The 20,082-nt window shown below is 42.5% G+C and overlaps 1 protein-coding gene across 1 annotated transcript in view; it reads left to right on the forward strand.

Annotated features, from left to right (window-relative positions):
- The window catches only part of prima1 (proline rich membrane anchor 1), a 63,671-nt gene that overhangs the window by 17,392 nt on the left and 26,197 nt on the right, over positions 1-20,082 (forward strand). Inside the window, exon 3 of the mRNA XM_055872451.1 lies at positions 14,541-14,667. Coding sequence (XP_055728426.1) covers positions 14,541-14,667 — 127 coding nt within the window. The remainder of the gene's footprint in view (positions 1-14,540; positions 14,668-20,082) is intronic.

Below are 20,082 nucleotides of genomic sequence, written 5' to 3' on the forward strand. Positions count from 1 at the left end.
AAAGCTTGTATTTCTTTCTCTGTAAAGCATATTTTCAAAATCTGACACGATAGGTGGATTAACAACAAGCTAAGCAGTGTTTTGGTATATTTCACTTGTGATTGCATGATTATAAATATTTTTAGTAATATTTTGCGCCCTGCAATTCAGCGGTTGTTTAGGAAAATTATCCCGTAAAAGGGATCCGTAGCGCAGAGAAGTTAAACTGTTTGACAATGTTCTCAGAATGTTTTTTGATTAACATTGTTAATGTTACGCTATAACCTTTGTAACTGTGTTCGTGTAAACTCCATTTTTATTCGGTCAATTCAGAAGATTATTTGAAATTCCACATTGAATATAGCTATTTATATTTCCAGTGAGGATAGTTTCATTCTTTTAGAATTGATTAGAATTTCAATGTATTACAATTTCTATTCAGTTTCTGAATTGGCTGAATTGAAAATAAATGGATAAATAAACCACTGAAGAGAATATTACCTGACATTAAGCAAACATCCTCTGTTTACTGGGCCGATGACACACACACACACACACACACACACACACACACACACACACACACACACACACACACACACACACACACACACACACACACACACACACACACACACACACACACACACACACACATACACACACACATACCCCTGTGGCAGTGACTCAGTCTCTGGGCTGGAGGCCTGTCAGCTTGATGAGCAACCATCTCAGCCAGGGAGTCAGAGCCCAGCAAGGTTTTCTGGGATGGCCTAGTGGGACCACTGGGGGGCGTATTCCGTCCAGTACAGCTCTTCCAATGTCCACCCCAAAGCCCCGGGGCAGACAGACAGTCGCAGCCATATAATTACAGGATCTCAATGGTCACATCCCCCATCCAAACAACATGGCACTGGCATTGAAACCAATAACCTTCATGCCTTCTGTGATTAGGAGCTCAGATGGGCAACGTTGATATTCAGTTATTGATATTCAATGGTCACCAATATGAATGGTTGCCACCGGCTCACCAGCACTCCTAGTGCCTGGGAGGTGCTACTTCATGCCAATGATTCACTAATCGTTACCCAGTACGCTAATGGTCTTTGGTTTGGTCCAAAGGTGGTACTTGGGTGGTCCTCTGTAGCTCAGTTGGTAGAGCATGGCGATGTGGGTTTGATTCCCGGGACCACGTAGAATGTATACACACAAGACTTTAAGTAGCTCTGGATAAATGCGTTTGCTAAATGACATTTATTATTATATATTATGTTTGATATTGTTGCCACTACCTCTACAAACTGAGCTACTTAGCTACTGTGTGATGCTTTCAAAGATTTTACTGAGTTACAGTTCGTGTAAGGAAATCAGTCAATTGAAATAAATTCATTAGGCCCTAATCTATGATTTCACATGACTAGGAATACAGATATGCTGTTGGTCACAGATACCTTAAAAAAAGGTAGGAGCGTGGATCAGAAAACCAGTCAGTATCTGGTGTGACCACCATTTGCCTCATGCAGCACGACACATCTCCTTCGCATAGAGTTGATCTGGCTGTTGATTGTGGCCTGTGGAATGTTGTCCCACTCCTCTTCAATGGCTGTGTGAAGTTGCTGGATATAGGTGGGACCTGGAACACGCTGTCGTACACGTCGATCCAGAGCATCCCAAACATGCTCAATGGGTGACATGTCTGGTGAGTATGCAGGCCATGGAAGAACTGGGACATTTTCAGCTTCCAGAAATTGTGTACAGATCCTTGCGACATGGGCCGTGCATTTTAATACTGAAACATGAGGTGATGGCAGCGGATGACAGGATCTCAGGATCTCGTCACGGTATCTCTATTTGCCATCAATAGAATGCAATTGTGTTCGTTGACTGTAGCTTATGCCTGCCCATACCATAACCCCACCGCCACCATGGGCCACTCTGTTCACAACGTTGACATTAGCAAATCGCTTGCCCCCATGACTCCATACACGCCGTCTGTCAACTGCCTAGTACAGTTGAAACTGGGATTCATCCGTGAATCTTCTCCAGCGTGCCAGTGGCCATCGAAGGTGAGAATTCGCCCACTGAAGTCGGTTACAATGCTGAACTGCAGTCAGGTCAAGACCCTGGTGAGGACGAAGAGCAGGCAAATGAGCTTCTCTGAGATGGTTTCTGACAGAAATTCTTCGGTTGTGCAAACCCACAGTTTCATCAGCTGTCCTGGTGCTGGTCTCAGACGATCCCGCAGGTGAAGAAGCCGGATGGGCATACTGCAAATTCTTTAAAATGACTTTGGAGGCAGCTTATGGTAGAGAAATTAACCTCTAACGAGTCACCCTCCCGGATCCGGGATCCTCCTCATCAAAAAAGCTGACTAGCATAGCTTAGCCTAGCGCCACAGGGATATCATATAATATAATTTCATGAAATCACAAGTCCAATACAGCAAATGAAAGATAAACATCTTGTGAATCCAGCCATCATTTCCGATTTTTTTAATGTTTTACAGCGAAAACACAATATATATTTATATTAGCTCACCACAATAGCCAAACACACATCGCCATTTATTCACCGCCAACATAGCTTTCACAAAACCCACAAATAGAGATAAAATTCATCACTAACCTTTGAACAACTTCATCAGATGACAGTCTTATAACATCATGTCATTTATGTTTTGTTCGAAAATGTGCATATTTAGAGGTACACATCGTGGTTTTACATTGTGAATACATAGCCATAATGCACCAAATTGTCCGGAGATATTTTGGACAGTCACGTAATCTAACCAAAAAACTCATCATAAACTTTACAAAAAAATACACGTTGTACAGCAAATGAAAGATACACTGGTTCTTAATGTAACCGCTGTTAGATTTAAAAAAATAACTTTAGTACAACGTACAGAATGCAATATTGTGAGACAGCGCCCAACAATTCTCCGCCTTGTTGGAGCCAACACAAACCACAAAAATACGAAATAACATCATAAATATTCTCTTACTTTTGATGATCTTCCATCAGAATGTTATGCAAGGAGTCCTAGTTCCAGAATAAATCGTTGTTTTGTTTTAGAATGTCCATTTCTTCTGTCGAATTAGCAACTTTGGCTAGCCATGTGGAGGGCACATGTCCAAGAACTCTTAGCTCATGGAACGAAAAATTCCAAAAGTCCCAATAAACGTCGAATAAACTGGTCAAATTCGGTTGAAAATCCAACTTTATGATGTTTTTCTCATATGTATCCAATAAAATCCGAGCCGGAGCATTTCGTCGTGTATACCTAACGCATTTGAGAAGACAATGTGTGGCTCCCTGGTGCGCAGTTGAATACTGCCAATAGAGCGGACCTGTCACTCCAAAAGCTCTCATTCGGTCTCACATCAAGCTAGACTCCCCATTCAACATTCAACTGCCTGTTGACATCTAGTGGAAGGCGTATGAAGTGCATACAGATCCATAAATATAAGCCAGTTGAATAGGCAGGCCCTGACACAGAGCCCCATTTTCAGAATTTTCACTTCCTGTTTGGAAGTTTGCTGCCAAATGAGTTCTGTTTTACTCACAGATATAATTCAAACAGTTTTAGAAACTTCAGAGGGTTTTATATCCAATAGTAATAATAATATGCATATTGTATGATCTAGAACAGAGTACGAGGCCGTTTAATTTGGGCACGATTTTTTCCCAAAGTGAAAATAGCGCCCCCTATTAAGAAGACGTTTTAACATTCAATTCTCTGGCAACAGCTCTGGTTGAAATTTCTGCAGTCAATATGCCAATTGCACACTCCCTCAAAACATCTGTGGCATTGTGTTAGGCAAAACTGCACAGTTTTTTTTGCGTATCTGTAACGAACGTCGGCGGGAGAAGGAGAAGAGGACCAAGGTGCAGCGTGGTAAGTGTTCATATTTTAATCAATCAACTGAACACTGGACAAAACAACAAAACCGACAAACGAACAGTTCTGTAAGGTGACGACACAAAACAGAAAACAACTACCCACAAACACAGGTGGGAACAGGCTACCTAAGTATGGTTCTCAATCAGAGACAACGATAGACAGCTGCCTCTGATTGGGAACCATACCAGGCCAAACACATAGAAATACAAAACAATGACAACATAGAACACCAGACATAGAATGCCCACCCAAACTCACGCCCTGACCAACCAAAATAGAGACATAAAAGGATCTCTAAGGTCAGGGCGTGACAGTATCCTTTTATTGTCCCCAGCACAAGGTGCACCTGTGTAATGATCATGCTGTTTAATCAGCTTCTTGATATGTCACACCCATAAGGTGGATGGAGTATCTTGGTAAAGGGGAAATGCTCACTAACAGGGATGTAAACAAATGTGTGCAAATCATTTTAGAGAAATAAGGTTTTTGTGCATATGGAAACGTTTCTGGTATCTTTTTTTTCAGCTCATCAAACATGGGACCAACACTTTACATGTTGCGTTTACATTTTTGTTCAGTATCCAAATATACTTCGGCCTTAAAGAGAACTTCGCCAGACAGAGCTGGACTAGAACAACGGGCCAAACACGACAAGTTTGAAATGTGTATTTGTATTTTATTTATTAAGGATCCCCATTAGTGGCTGCCAAGGCAGCAGCTACTCTTCCAGCAGCATTAACAAATATTAGGGCCTTGCATTCCATGTTGAAAATTTTAAAAGCCTTGTTGGCCGAGGACTGTTGTTTGTTTTTGTATCCTGCATGCTATCAGTTCCCTCAGTTCTGCAATCAGTTTGGCCTGGCAATGCAGAGCCTCATAACTCCATTAAGGTCCAGGGCAGGTATAAAAATAGCCTAATCTAATAGCCCTGCTCCCTTGCTGAAGTCATGGTGCTGCCCTGGCTCCTTACCGTATGTATACTTGTGTTGTTCCTGTCTTAGAGAGAAGGGGGGTATCTATCACTGTCATCCCCGGTGAAGTATGTAATGTGTATTCCCCGTGCAGGAGCATACACACACACACACACACACACACACACACACACACACACACACACACACACACACACACACACACACACACACACACACACACGTAGACACACTTCAGACACACACAGTATACTTCATGGATATGTATGCTACCAGAGACATACTCACACACACAGGTTCATGCATGGAACACACATGCATACACCCCCCCCCCCCCCCCCCCCCCCACCACCACCACACACTCACTCTCTAACACACTTTTACAAACATTGAACAAACCCACAGAGCAGTGTGAAGCCAAGTCCCATGGGTTGTGTATTCTGGGATGTTGTTTTCACCAGTCAATGTCTCTGGGGTCTTGCTCCGGGGTAAAAGGGCTCATGATGATAGCTAGCGTTAACAGGAAATTCTCAGCTGTGTTTACACCATGGTTTCTTGGAATGGACCCACAGGGATTGGTAATGTCCTCAGAGCTTTTCATGAGAGGAACTGCTGGCAACACTTTACAGTCGAATTTTGAGTAAACTTTATTGATCCCCAGAGGGGGAAATTGTGGTTGTCTTGTAGACAGCAGTAGACGAAGACAGGGACCATACTATAGTCTATAAGGGGATACACTTAAGAAGGGAGTTACTGTATGTATGCTGTTGTGCTACTTACCATTAGGGTTGCACGTTTTGGGGAATATTCAGAGGTGGAAGCTTTCCGTGGGAATTAACGGGAATATATGGGCATTAACGGAAATATATGCAAATTCCTATTAATACCATTTAAATGTAGATTTTTGCATTGAATATATTTACCATATCATATGGAGACAGAAATATAAACCTTTTACCTTATCATAAGTAGACATAATTGCAAATGATTAAATCCTTCCAATAGAAATTTTAAAAACAATTTAATTAAATGAGTTGACTCTTCACATGGGATGATTTCACTGAACAACAAAAGAAAGGGAATATTGAATGATCCCCAATGATCCATCGCATCTCCCAAAAACATTTTCAACATACATCTGTAAAATGATAGTCTAGAAACTAAAGCTTTGGTTCTCTTCCTCTCAGGCTTCCATGTCTTCTCCCTGGATCCCCTCAATTTCCACCTCTTGAACATCAGACTCTGAGGCCTCATCTTCACTGTCACTTGCCAACCTTGTTGAGAATGGCTCATTGTCAGGCTCAAATTTGCCCGAATGGCCACCCATTTTTCAACCCTTGTATTGGTCAGCCTGTTGCGTGCTTTGGTGTGTGTGTTCCCAAACAAGGACCAGTTGTGCTCTGAGGAGGCTGATGTTGGTGAGATTTGGAGGATGATGGAGGCAACAGGGGAAAGAGCCTCAGATCCACAAAGTCCCTTCCACCAGGTGGCTGATGAGATATGTTGGGACGACTGCCATATTGCATCTCCATCCCAAAGCCCTTGCTTGGAAGTGTACTTCGCCAGACTGCCAAGAACCTTGCCCTCCTCCAGGCCAAGGTGGCGAGATATGGTAGTGATGACAACATAGGCCTTGTTGATCTCTGCACCAGACAGGATGCTCTTGCCAGCATACTTTGGGTCCAACATGTACGCTACGGCGTGTATGGGCTTCAGGCAGAAGTCTTCACGCTTTTTGATGTATTTCAGAACTGCGGTTTCCTCTGCTTGGAGCAACAGTGAAGTGGGCAGGCCAGTACAGATTTCTTCTCTTACATCTGCAAGCAGAGTTTGAACATCAGACAGGATGGCATTGTCTCCCTCAGTCCGTGCAATGGCTACTGCTATAGGTTTCAGGAGTTTCAGGCTGCTTACCACTCTCCCAAAATACATCATCCAGGAGGATCCTCTTGATGGGGCTGTCAATATCGGCAGACTGTGATATGGCCATTTCTTGGAGAGACTCCTTCCCCTCCAGGAGAATGTCAAACATGATGACAACACCACCCCAACGAGTGTTGCTGGGCAGCTTCAATGTGGTGTTCTTATTCTTCTCAGTTTGCTTGGTGAGGTAGATTGTTGCTATAACTTGATGACCCTTCACATACCTAACCATTTCCTTGGCTCTCTTGTAGAGTGTATCCATTGTTTTCAGCGCTATGATGTCCTTGTGGAGCAGATTCAATGCATGAGCAGCACAGCCAATGGGTGTGATGTGAGGGTAGGACTCCTCCACTTTAGACCAAGCAGCCTTCATGTTTACAGCATTGTCTGTCACCAGTGCAAATACCTTCTGTGGTCCAAGGTCATTGGCCTTCAGCTCATCTGCAATGTAGAGCCCGGTGTGTCTGTGTCTGTGGTCTTGTAGAATACTGGTTGAGGGGTGGAGATGATGTAGTTAATTATTCCTTGCCCACGAACATTCGACCACCCATCAGAGATGATTGCAATACAGTCTGCTTTCTCTATGATTTACTTGACCTTCACTTGAACTCTGTTTAACTCTGCATCCTGCAAATGACTAGATAAAGGATGTCTTGTTGGAGGGATGTATGCTGGGCGAAGAACATTCAGAAATCTCTTCCAATACACATTGCCTGTGAACATCAGAGGTGAACCAGTTGCATACACACCTTGAGCAAGACATTCATCAGCATTTCTCTGACTACGTTCCTCCATTGAGTCAAAAGAACTTCTAATTCCAGGAGGACCATGAGCTGTTGCTATTGATAAAGTGTCTGATTCATGATTTTCTCCTCGAATAGAAGTAGAGGGACTTTTGTCAGAGATTGCTTGTTGTGAGCACTGAGGGAACTTTATGCACTTGGCCAGATGATTCTGCACCTTTGTTGCATTCTTCACATATGATTTGGCGCAGTATTTGCAAATGTACACAGCTTTTCCTTCTACATTAGCTGCAGTGAAATATCTCCACACATCAGATAGTGCCCATAGCATTTTCCTGTAAAGATTAGAAAAAAATGAGTAAAAAACCCCAAATACAATTCCATGTACAGATAAGTAGTTAGATTAAACAACTCCTATGTAAGATACATGTTTTAAAATGAAACTGTAATGAATAGTCAGGGAGAAAAAGGTGTAGATTCGCGCACAGAGCATGACAGATGTTTATTAACCTCTCTAGGGTACGTGGGACGGTAGAGTCCCACCTCTTCAACAGCCAGTGAAACTGCAGGACGCCAAATTCAAAACAACAGAAATCCCTTCATTAAAATTCCTCAAACATACATGCATTTTACTCCATTTTAAAGATACACTTGTTGTAAATCCAGCCACATTGTCCGATTTCAAAAAGGCTTTACGAAGAAAGCAAACAAAACGATTATGTTAGGTGAGTGCCTATTCAAAGAATAACAGAGCCATTTTTCCAGCCAAAGAGAAGTTTCACAAAAAGCAGAAATATAGATAAAATTAATCACTAACCTTTGATGATCTTCATCAGATGACACTCATAGGACTTCATGTTACACAATACATGTATGTTTTGTTCGGTAAAGTTCATATTTATATCCAAAAATCTTTACATTGGCGCATTATGTTCAGAAGTTCCAAAACATCCGGTGATTTTGCAGAGAGCCACATCAATTTACAGAAATACTCATAATAAACATTGCTAAAAGATACAACTGTTATGCATGGAATTTTAGATGCACTTCTCCTTAATGCAACCACTGTGTCAGATTTCAAAAAAGCTTTACGGAAAAAGCAAACCATGCAATAATCTGAGGTCGGCGCTCAGAGCCCAATCAAGGCAAAAATATATCCGCCATATTGTGCAGTCAACAGAAGTCAGAAATAACATTATAAACATTCACTTACCTTTGATGATCTTCATCAGAATGTACTCCCAGGAATCCCAGTTCCACAATAAATGTTTGTTTTGTTCGATAATGTCCATCATTTATGTACAAATTCCTCCTTGTTGTTCTAGCGTTCAGTACACTTTCCAAACTCACGACGCGCGTTCAAGTCCAGCGGAAAGTACGGACGAAAAGTTAAAAAAGTTATATTACAGTCTGTAAAAACATGACAAACGAAGTATTGAATCAATCTTTAGGATGTTTTTAACATAATTCTTCAATAATGTTCCAACCGGAGAATTCCTTTGTCTTCAGAAGTGCGCTGGAACAGAGCTCGCTCTCACATGAACGCGCATGGTCAGCGCATGTTCAGGTCATGGTAGACCTTACTCAAACCCCTCTCATTCGGCCCCACTTCACAGTCGAAGCATCAGACAAGGTTCTAAAGACTGTTGACATCTATTGGAAGCCATAGGAAGTGCAACATTACCAATATCCCACTGTATCTTCAATAGGAGATGAGTTGAAAATCGACCAACCTCAGATTTCCCACTTCCTGGTTGGATTTTTTCTCAGGTTTTTGCCTGCCGTATGAGTTTTGTTATACTCACAGACATCATTCAAACAGTTGTAGAAACTGCAGAGTGTTTTCCATCCAAATCTACTAATAATATGCATATTCTAGCTTTTATGGCTTTGTAGCAGGCCGTTTACTCCGGGCATGCTTTTCATCCGGACGTGAAAATACTGTCCCCTACCCCAAAGAAGTTAAATCTTCGCAGAAGGCAGGAATCGTGGTCACAGGCAGGCAGACAAAAACAAACAATACCTCACAACCATACAAACAGAAATAACTGAACAAAAATGAAAGTCAAGGCTACGTTCTATAACACAAAGAAACAGTGCTACATTCAAGAACACAAAGAAAAATAACACAAGGTTGACTAAGAAAAGAAAAGCAGAACCTTATGGAAACAGGTGAATTAACACTCCGCAGGTAGCAGCTTCAAGCAAGCTAAAACACACATGGTAGCAAAAACTAACTAGCAGAAATTGTTAACAATTTAGACATTTAAAAACACTGTAGGCTACTATTAACTAATTAACAAAAAATCATGTATGTCACCCAGTATTGTAATCAAAACCAGAAAGCATGTAGTCCTTGGCTTAGACAGTGTAGTAGTGTGGGCTCAATAGCATCTCATTAGTGTGGAAGATCTTAAAGATCAGCTGTACATGTGATGGAAGAGTGCACAGCACATGTGATGGAAGAATGCACTGCATGCAGAGGGTTGCAATTCCATTGAATTGGGGATAGTTTGACCAAAATATGTCACAAGACCTAGAATTGCCTTATGTGTATCCCACAAAAAAAGGTTAACTGTTATAAGCTAACTTTTTTGATTAATTTAAGCAAAATGCCCCAAATTCCCGGGCTTAACTTCCCATGGAAAAATTCTGTAACAATTCCGGGAATTTACCGGAAAGTTTCCGACACTTTGCAACCCTTCTTTCCACTGCTAATGTTGTTTTCCAAGTAAAGCATTAAAAAAATTATAAGTACTGCGTAACTAGCCTTTTACAGCCTATTACACAGCTATTTGTTACGTTACAGTTGTATGGATTAGGCAAAAAGATGTGAGTCAAGTGGAGGCTATGGTTCAGTTCCCACATCTGACCCCATGTGACATTATAGTTAAATGGGTGAGACAGATAATATGGCAACGGTACATGTCCTACATCCTGGTCCTTGACCATTACAGCTTTATCCCTATTACACACTGACGGAGGTCTTTGTATTCCTTGCGGAACCATTGATGAATCGCATTGCCATGCCAGACCCCAGCTTGGTCCCTATACAGGTTGACTGAGTGACTTATCCAAACAAAAGCAAATGACAGTGCCATCAAGAGAGCAGGTTTGTTTTTTTTGTGCTCAACAAAGAAATAATGTACTATTTATTGTTTTCTCATCTCTAGCTATGAATTGAAAAGTTTCTCATTTTATGTTAGTCACTATAGGGAAGGGAAAGGAAACAGTGAAATGGCGTCAGATAGAGAGTGATGTAATTGTAAGTGCAACATTTTGAAATGCCAATGATTCACCAATCGTTACCCAGTAAGCTAATGGTCTTTGGTTTGGTCCAAAGGTGGTACTCGGGTGGTCCTCTGTAGCTCAGTTGGTAGAGCATGGCGTTTGCATGTGGGTTTATTTCCCTGGACCACTCATACGTAGACACTCATGTTGACCCACATGAAATAGTTTGAATGCACAGCAGGGACAGTAATCTTAGCTGTTTAACCAATGTATTACAATGACGTTGAAGAAGCTGTGATATTCTAGGTGGCAGTGGGCACCTCTCTTCCCTACTCTCTTCCCTTCCTCCCTTGGTATCTCTCCTTTTGTTACTTCCCTCCCAGGAAACGTATGACAGTCCAATTATCGGGTTCTTTAGCCCGGAGGCCTGCAGGACACTGTGGAGGCAGACATATTGCTTTGGTGGCAGCTGCACTGCGTTGGTTGGGGCAGTTGAGGTTGAGGAGTCTTCCGAGGACAGGCTGCGTGTTAGTTTGTAGCAGTCTGAGGCTGCAGCAGGAGCCTTAGGGGACCTCGGCCTCGCACCCTTGTTAACCAGAGATTATTCACATCAGTCCTCGCTCTGGGTCCTTCCTCACCACAGCCATAGCATATGCACAAGTCACTCCAAATAAGTGTAAGAATCAAACATCAAAAGAATGTTGCTGTGGAAGGATCAAACAGTAATTTTTTATGGGTGTGTGATCGTGTGTGCATGTGTGTGCTTGTCTTTATGTGCATGTGACGTGTGTGTGATCGTGTTTGTCTGTTTGTGCACGTGTGTGTGTGAGTGAGGATTGGTGTTGTTTTTAGTGGTCAGCACTAGGGATGAGATGGAGAGTGACATCACTGCTTGCAAGCCCATGCACTCTCCCTTTTGGCATCCCCACTGCCCCTCTCTATGTCTCTGTCTGTCTCTCTCTCCCCCTCTCTCTTTCTCTCTCTCTCTGCCTAAAGCTGGAAATATATACTGGCCATTCATTCCCTATCTTTGGGTCGTGCAAATTTGGGGTTTCTTACCTAATAAATCCAAGTGTGTGTCTGCACTTTATGAGTGCAGTTGCCTATGATTGTGTGTATGTGTTTGCATGCTCATGTAAGTGTGTGTGTGGTGTGTGCATGTACGTGTACGTGGGCCTGTGTGTGTGTTTTTGAGTGTTTGTGGTAGTTGTGTTTGGGTACGTGTGTGTTTTAGTCACCTGGGATCAGAGCCATCTGGTGATTTCCTTCATACAGATGGAATGGGGGATGCGTTGTTACACTAAAGGCCGAACTCAGCTAGGCGAACCGAACGAGTGTGCTCACATACTCCCTTAAAAGTGGCAGTAGCACTGTTTGTCCATCTTGAGACGCCATAGCCAGTATACACTTCCTCAAAATAGTCAGAATTAATCTAAGATAACTCAAGAAATCTGTCATTAATGTTGACGTTTTTGCCGAGGTGATTTTAGTTGCACAGTTGCACATGTTTGGTGCAGTATTTCGCAAGTGAAAAAATTTACATAAAAACGTCTGCCGTTGAATGACAACAAACACTTCATCGAAAAATCTGACCAATAACCGACGAAGGGGCGTAAAATTCGGCTTCCGAACTTTGGCTTGCCTCGAGAAAAATGTGTGTGCACGAACAGCCGAAAAAACCTTTGCAAAAACGAACAAAATGTCACAAAATGTTGTCATAATATACTGTATATTATATGCACAAACTGTTCCAAAACTGTTTTGGGTGGGAATCATGCGTGTCGTGTCAGATCGTGTCGTCCTGAATATTGTGCATTAGGTGATTCAATGAAAGTTATGGAAGCATTGTGCGTCCATCCTTGGTCTGTCTATGGGCTTGTTTAACATCGACTGCAATGCAGTCGGCGACTGTCGACTGACTGATTTACACATCACCTTGCATGATAAATAACTACTTATTATTATTTGTAGATCAGCCCGTCATTCAATGCATCACGGATTTGATGCCCTTGATGGAGCTACACTGTTGTAGCAGTTTGGGAAAACACTGAAAAACACTGCCCTCTCCCCCAATAATAATATTAGTCTGAATGATTACCGTTGCAAAGTTTTGTTTATTTTTGGCTATTTAAACCATTCCTTATATGGGAACATTCAAACCTTATGTTGAAGATGACCTGCAGGGAAGTGCAGGGTCTAATGCTCAGGAGATGGTGTAATGTTGCAATGATCTGGAATCAACATGGAGCTAGCAGACACACACACATCCCACAGTAAATCAGCCACAGAGTTTTGAAAAGCCTCTGCCAGGAGTTGGAGTGGTGTGACGCAAGTGAATAACAGGTGGGTCTCGTCATAGACTCGATTAAGGTGTTCCCTCCATTTCCCTTTTGGCGGTTTATCCGAGGAATCTTATCGGCTGTCACAGAGGAGACAGAGATGCATTACTTATCCAACCGGAGAAGTGCTTATCAGCCGGAGAACCAGGCTTGAGTGTTCCCGGAAACAATTAACCCCAAATGGGGAGGGGGGTAGGGGATCGTCTGGCTATCCATCTCAGATTCCCCCTCCCAAATCAATTCTACATTTATAATACGGCCCAAGGACAACTCAAGTTATTTTTGGCCTTGTTGTTTGTATCACCTTTAATCATTGTTGGACATTGCAAGGAAACATTATTAAAAGAAAGAAACATATACTGTAGACTGTTTATACAAAACGTTAAAAACACCTGCTCTTTCCATGACATAGAATGAACAGGTGAATCCAGTTGAAAGCTATGATCCCTTATTGATGTAATTTGTTAAATCCATTTCAATCAGTCTAGATGAAGTGGAGGAGACAGGTCAAATAAGGATTTTTATGCCTTGAGACAATTGAGACATGGTTTGTTTGTGTGAATTTATCACACAATGTGTGTGTGTGTGTGTGTGTGTGTGTGTGTGTGTGTGTGTGTGTGTGTGTGTGTGTGTGTGTGTATGTAGATAAATTGATTCATAAATCAGTGCGGGGCCATAAGACACCTGGTTTTAAGCCAGATGTTGCCCCCAGACCTTGAGTTTGAGACACAAAGCCACACAGAGAACAGACAAAATAACACAGCTAGCCACGCCATACGTCCATTCAGAAAGGCCCTCGGTGGGCCCACAGAACAGGCTGCTCCCCCATCTGATGCTTCCGGGCGATTAAGCCGTGAATGAGCCGTCCCCTTCTGGATGATCCTGCCTTTTATGGTTCCATTCAAACCCATGCTCGATAAAACACTGCTGCTCATAATGTCCCCACACTGAAAAAGTAGAAACTAATCCAAACTTTAAAGTGGCACAGGCAATGTCCAGGACCCGCGAAAGCGCAAATAGGTTGCTGGCTGAGTTAGTGGTGTAATGATCCTATAGAATTTCTCTCTCGGGGTAATTCATGATGGATGATCTGGAGTGGGGCGCCATGTCTTTACTATTGAGCCATGCAAGCTATCATGTGATTTTATTGTTAGACTATCTGGCTGTTTCATATTTTTGTCTCTACTGTTTTATCTCATCTATCTTTGTTTTCATCATATAATGCAACTTTATGTGGTTGTGATCTTGTTAACTGACCAGATAACAACCGAAATAGGACGGCTTTCCCCATGATGTCTTTATCTCCTTATAAAAATGCCGGCTTTACCTGGTTGTAACAGAGATCAGTTGGTTGTAAACTGGTTATGTGACTCACTGGGCCCTACTATCTCCTCCATGTGTTTGAAGTGAAATGGAACTTGAACGAAAATGAACTTAAACTTGAATAAGGTCATCTCTTTTTCTTCCTCCCTTCTGCCTTTCTCTGCAGTGGCTCCCTCCACAGTGCCTCCCACGAAGCCGTGGTGGAAGGAGATCGTGGTGTTGGGGACGGTGGGCTGTGCCTCGGTTGCCTTCCTCCTGTTGATGGTCATCATCTGCTATAAGGCCATAAAGAGGTAGGTCTTTCTGACTCGTACACATACCCTTGCATTGAACTTGCATTGGGCTATTTACACATCAGCGCTTTCCTCCCATGGTCACAGAAAATTACAGGATGGTTAAACATGAGTGTTACAGTACGATACTTAAAATATATATATATATAATCCTACCAAGTAAACCCACCTCACAGGTTGATGCTTCAATTTTTCAGTAGAAGTGTGTGTGCACTGGCAGTAGATTGTGAACAAAGACACTGTGTAAACATTTAGGACACAATCTATAACCTGATAGTCTTGAGAAATCCAGTCTGTTAGTGCTAACATTCCTTTCCTTACCACTCATTGTCATGCCAAACATGTTGGGATACATTTAAGATAATCTATGTTCAGTCTGACCCAGGTAACATTGTCTTCACCTCTACTTCTATAGAAGGGGCCTTAGTGTAATACAACACGATTCCACAGATCATGTGGATAATCCCTTATATATAGTATTTGTAAACCCTTTGTAAAGATCTTATAATCAGCTTTCATGAGGGTGATTGGTCCATAGTTAGCTTTGTCCATTCTTCCCCTGCCAATATTAATTTTCCTGTGATTTGATCAGTATTGAACCTGATGTTTGGCTTTATAAAATAATTAATATCAACATACAACACTACAAAGACATACTCAGAGCCATTCCTATCATGTTGCTAGCCCTAACATGGTTACTAGAGTGATAGTTTCAAAGTGAGCATGCTGACGCCTCAAGCTGTTGGAGATGGGTTCAATGTCAGCGAACCTCAGTGGATGTCAATCAACTCAGTGAATGTGGCTCTCCAGTAGAATATTTTCCCCACCAATCCTCAAAATGGGTGAAAAGATCACGGCTGACAGCTGGCAAGAATGCAGTATGCCAGCCTGATCCAGCTACAGTATGTCAGCCTGATCCAGCAACAGTATGTCCGCCTGATCCAGCTACAGTATGCCAGCCTGATTTAGCTCCAGTATGTTAGCCTGATACAGCTACAGTATGTTAGGCTTATCCAGCTATAGTATGTTGGCCTGATACAGCTACAGTATGTCAGCCTGATCCAGCTACAGTATGTCAGCCTGATCCAGCTACAGTATGTCAGCCTGATCCAGCTACAGTACGTCAGCCTGATTGAGCTACAGTATGTCAGCCTGATCCAGCTACAGTATGCCAGCCTGATCCAGCTACAGTATGTCAGCCTGATCCAGCTACTCTTTGAGGTGAGCTAGGAGCCAGAAGAGTGGTGTGTGTGTGTGTCAGTGCCTATGTGCCTATGTGTCCTGAGCTGCACTTAAGTCTAGCTAACATTGACATACCGTTACCGTTAGGGAAGTAGATAAAAGACTTGCCAAAAAAAGAGCTTCAAGGGAAATGGCCACAAACAGATGCATCAGAGCAGTCAAAATCGAAGGAGACTCCTGGGATATGGACTGAGGGAGTTATTATGTATGCCTGATCTGCTCAGGCATAGATGTTGGCTGATCTGAGGACAGACGGATTCATTCATTCGCACAGAACCAGAAAGGTATGTGCCAGTTTTAAGGCTTTCCCCAGGAATCCACTGGAGCTTTTTGGAATTGGCTGCTGTCCCCATATCACCACATCACTCGATTTTATTATCCCAAATATTCAGGCCTGGCAAATATTTTTTTCTTATCAAATCCTTCTATCCCTTTCTTCCTCTGTCACCCCCCCTCCTTTCCTCCATCCCGCCATCTTTCTTTCTCTCTCTCTTTCACCTGTCTCACCGGTCGCTCCCCCCCACCCCCCCCCCTCTCTCTCTCTCTCTCTCTCTATCTTTCCCTCTCTCTCTCTCTTTCTGAGGCAATGCCATAGTTCAGGGAAATGGAGTGAAAAGGGTATCTTATTTGTGAGAAGGGTATCTGATTTGTTGTGTTCCCTCAGAGGAAAACAATGAGGTTGTGACAGACTGGAAGGAACAGGGGGAAGAAATAGAGGGAGGCACACACATGAATAGGGTCATAGAAAGGCAATGAAGAGAAAAAAAGACATCAAATCAAATTTTATTTGTCACATGCGCCGAATACAACCTTACAGTGAAATGCTTACTTACAAGCCCTTAACCAACAATGCAGTTTTAAGAAAAACAACCCCCCCAAAAATAAGATATCACACCACTCACACTTTTCTAACTATCTTTGTCCTCTGCCAAACTTTTCTCTTGATAATGTTTCCTCAAGAAACATCCTCTAAATAAACCTTTGTGTATAATGTGTTTTGGGCTCATTTTCACTTTCCAATGATTGAGTCATCCAGTGAGAGGGTAGCTACTACTGTGGCTTGTTATGGTTAGTCATAAGCTTGTTTCTCCCATAAAGGGTCAGGAGGATTCTAAATATATCTCCTTTCTCTAGGTCTCGGCAGACTCAAAGTAGATTTTTGTTGATATTTTTAGCAGCCTGTTTGATGTACTGTAGTAGGCCACAGTTTTTGGATTGCAAACTTGCTGCACTTTTCTCACAACAACATAGTGGCAAGCACCTGAAATTGAGAAAATGCATATAAGCTATATATTTGGGATATACAGTACCAATCAAAAGTTTGGACACACCTACTCATTCAAGAGTTTTTAATGAATAATAATAATGAAGACATCAAAACTATAAAATAACACATATGGAATCATGTAGTAACCAAAACAGTGTCAAACAAATCAAAATATATTTTATATTTGAGATTGTTCAAAGTAGCCACCCTTTGCCTTGATGACAGCTTTGCACACTCTTGGCATTCTCTCAACCAGCTTCACCTGGAATGCTTTTCCAATAGTCTCGAAGGAGTTCCCACATATAAGGACCACTTGTTGGCTTCACTCTGCGGTCCAACTCATCCCAAGCAATCTCAATTGGGTTGAGGTCAGGTGATTGTGGAGGCCAAGTCATCTGATGCCACACTCCATCACTCTACTTCAAATAGCCCTTACACAGCCTGGAGGTGTGTTGGGTTATTGTCATATTGAAAAACAAATGATAGTCCCACTAAGCGCAAATCAGATTGGATGGCGTATCGCTGCAGAATGCTGTGGTAGCCATGCTGGTTAAGTGTGCCTTGAATTCTAAATGAATGTGACAGTGTTACCAGCAATGACAGTGTTACCAGCAAAGGACCCCCAAAACCATCACACCTCCTCCTCCATGCTTCATGCGTCTCTCAAAGACACGGCGGTTGGAACCAAAAATCTAACTTTTTGTCATAAATGATAAATGTGAATATATTTTCACAATACATGTTATCTGACCAGCACTGAGACAGGTTAATCAGAAGTATTGCTCCTGAATTATGGCACTAGATATACAGTATGCAATATACAGTATATCCAATTTGTATAGCTACTGTAAATAAACTGTATATTTTGTTGTCACGTCAGTAGTGGCGTTCCTGGAAATGTACTAGGGTGCACTCATTTCCCATGTGCAGTCTGCCCCCCCCCCCTTCATGTTCTCTCTTTCTCTCTTTCTCATGGGCTGCCTGAGAATTTCAGTGGGGGCAAATAAACTCAGGATGGGAACCCCAGCTGGCAGCAATTTTCTCCCTAATGAGCATGCTAAGTCTAGCAGAGTCTGTTTTTTACATTTTTATGTCTTTCTTTATGGGCATTTAGACCCATTATTCAGTGACGCTCAGTGAACAGTGGAATAAAAACAGTGCCACGGGCCCAGTCTCTCCCACAAAGAGCACACCATCTCAAAAAACACACCGACCATTTACCTTATCACCGTTTTACGGCCGCTATACTCTAAAAGCTTAGGAGAATCGCTACGGTAACGACATGTCATTAAAGGAAATGCTGACTGGTGAGAGAGAGCAGAGGCAGCTTTGAGGGGAAGGCTTGCACTGTGTTGTTGTGACATGAGGATGATTGAATCATGAATCTGGAAGTGCTGGTCAGTGGTCCATTGTTTGTTTTGGTGAGACACCTCCTTATTGGGAGGCTAGCACCAGGGCATTTGGCTATCAAATACGGTGTGTGTGTGTGTGCGTGCGTGCATGTGCGTGTGGCATTGAATGTATAGTTTGTGTCCTACCCTCTGTAATTGTATTGGGCCAGTCATATGGATTGGCTCAATCAATAACAATATGTGAAAGGTTTGGCCATGGGAGAAATAACAGAGTTATATAACTCTGCAGAAGTGTCAACCATGGGTTTTCCAAGTGTACTGGAGAACAGGCCTTGAGGGGTGCCTGAGGGAGAGACTCATGTCCTGGTGGAGGGCAAAGATGACACAGAGGAGGAATAAGGGAAGGAGAAGGGATAGGTTTTTCTTCGAAAGTATACCTCTACATAATTTGCCAGAGAGACAAAGAGGTTGGGTTGGGGGTGTGTGGGAGGGGGGGATAGATGGAATGGGGATGGGGTGATGATAGGTAGATGGGGGGGGGGGGGGGGGGGTGGAGGGTGGAGACGCTTACTCCTGGAAGACGGATATCAGCACAGATAAAATATATCCAAAAGGTGCCGAACATTAGGGCATCCCTCTTGTTGGCAGGTAGTGGTCTTGGGCATAAACATTCGCTGCCACCCCCACCCCCCGTCTGAAAAGCAGTTGTTGTTGTGCTGTCTTTGACTTATGTTTCCTTGAAAGAGGTTGAGGGATAGGAGAGAGATAGAAAAGGGACACAGGAGTGCCCAGACAAAAATTATATTTTTGAACAGGGGCGTGCCTAGAGGCCAGAGATGTTCACAAGTCTTTGAGGTAGAGTCCAAGTCAAGTCTCAAGAGCCTTTGGGCAATGACTTTCTTCCTGCTGTGGGTTAGGTCTATAAACCTTGTAAATTATTTGAAGAGACTCCCTTGTTCGTTAGTTCATACTTGAATGAAAGAAAGCACATCAGGCACTATTTAAATCAATGTCCTTTTAAAATGTAGTTTACATTAATAAAAGTAATTGTACCGGATATGAAAAAAAAGCAAAGTGCATGGTATTTTGTGGCAGACATGTCTATATTTCACTTCATTCTGTCACACAAACAGAAAATCTGTAGGTGAGGGAAGTTTAATGACAAGCATGAATGTAAACCAAAATGACTGACAACTGTTCATTAACTGCACTACTAAAATGTCCTATATATCAAACGTAATAACCTTTATCCCTAAAATATACTTACTGGCCTGGACACTTAACAGAAATACAATTTCCTGTAACAAGTAGCAAATTACATGCTGTGCCCTAAGACAGAGAACAGTTATGTTGCAGACAGGTTACATTTCAGAAAGATCAAGTTTGTCAGCATTCTTGCACTGAGCCTGGCATGATGAGGGTGCATGATGAGGCCTCCATGACTAAACACCCTCTCCACCGGGGCACTGGTGGCAGGTACAGCCAACACTGTCATTGCTACCTGCTTGAACCTTGGAAAGTATTTTGCATGTATTCTCCAAAAATCCAAGCGAT

The sequence above is a fragment of the Salvelinus fontinalis genome, chromosome 20 (assembly GCF_029448725.1).
Source record: "Salvelinus fontinalis isolate EN_2023a chromosome 20, ASM2944872v1, whole genome shotgun sequence".
NCBI lineage: Eukaryota > Metazoa > Chordata > Actinopteri > Salmoniformes > Salmonidae > Salvelinus > Salvelinus fontinalis.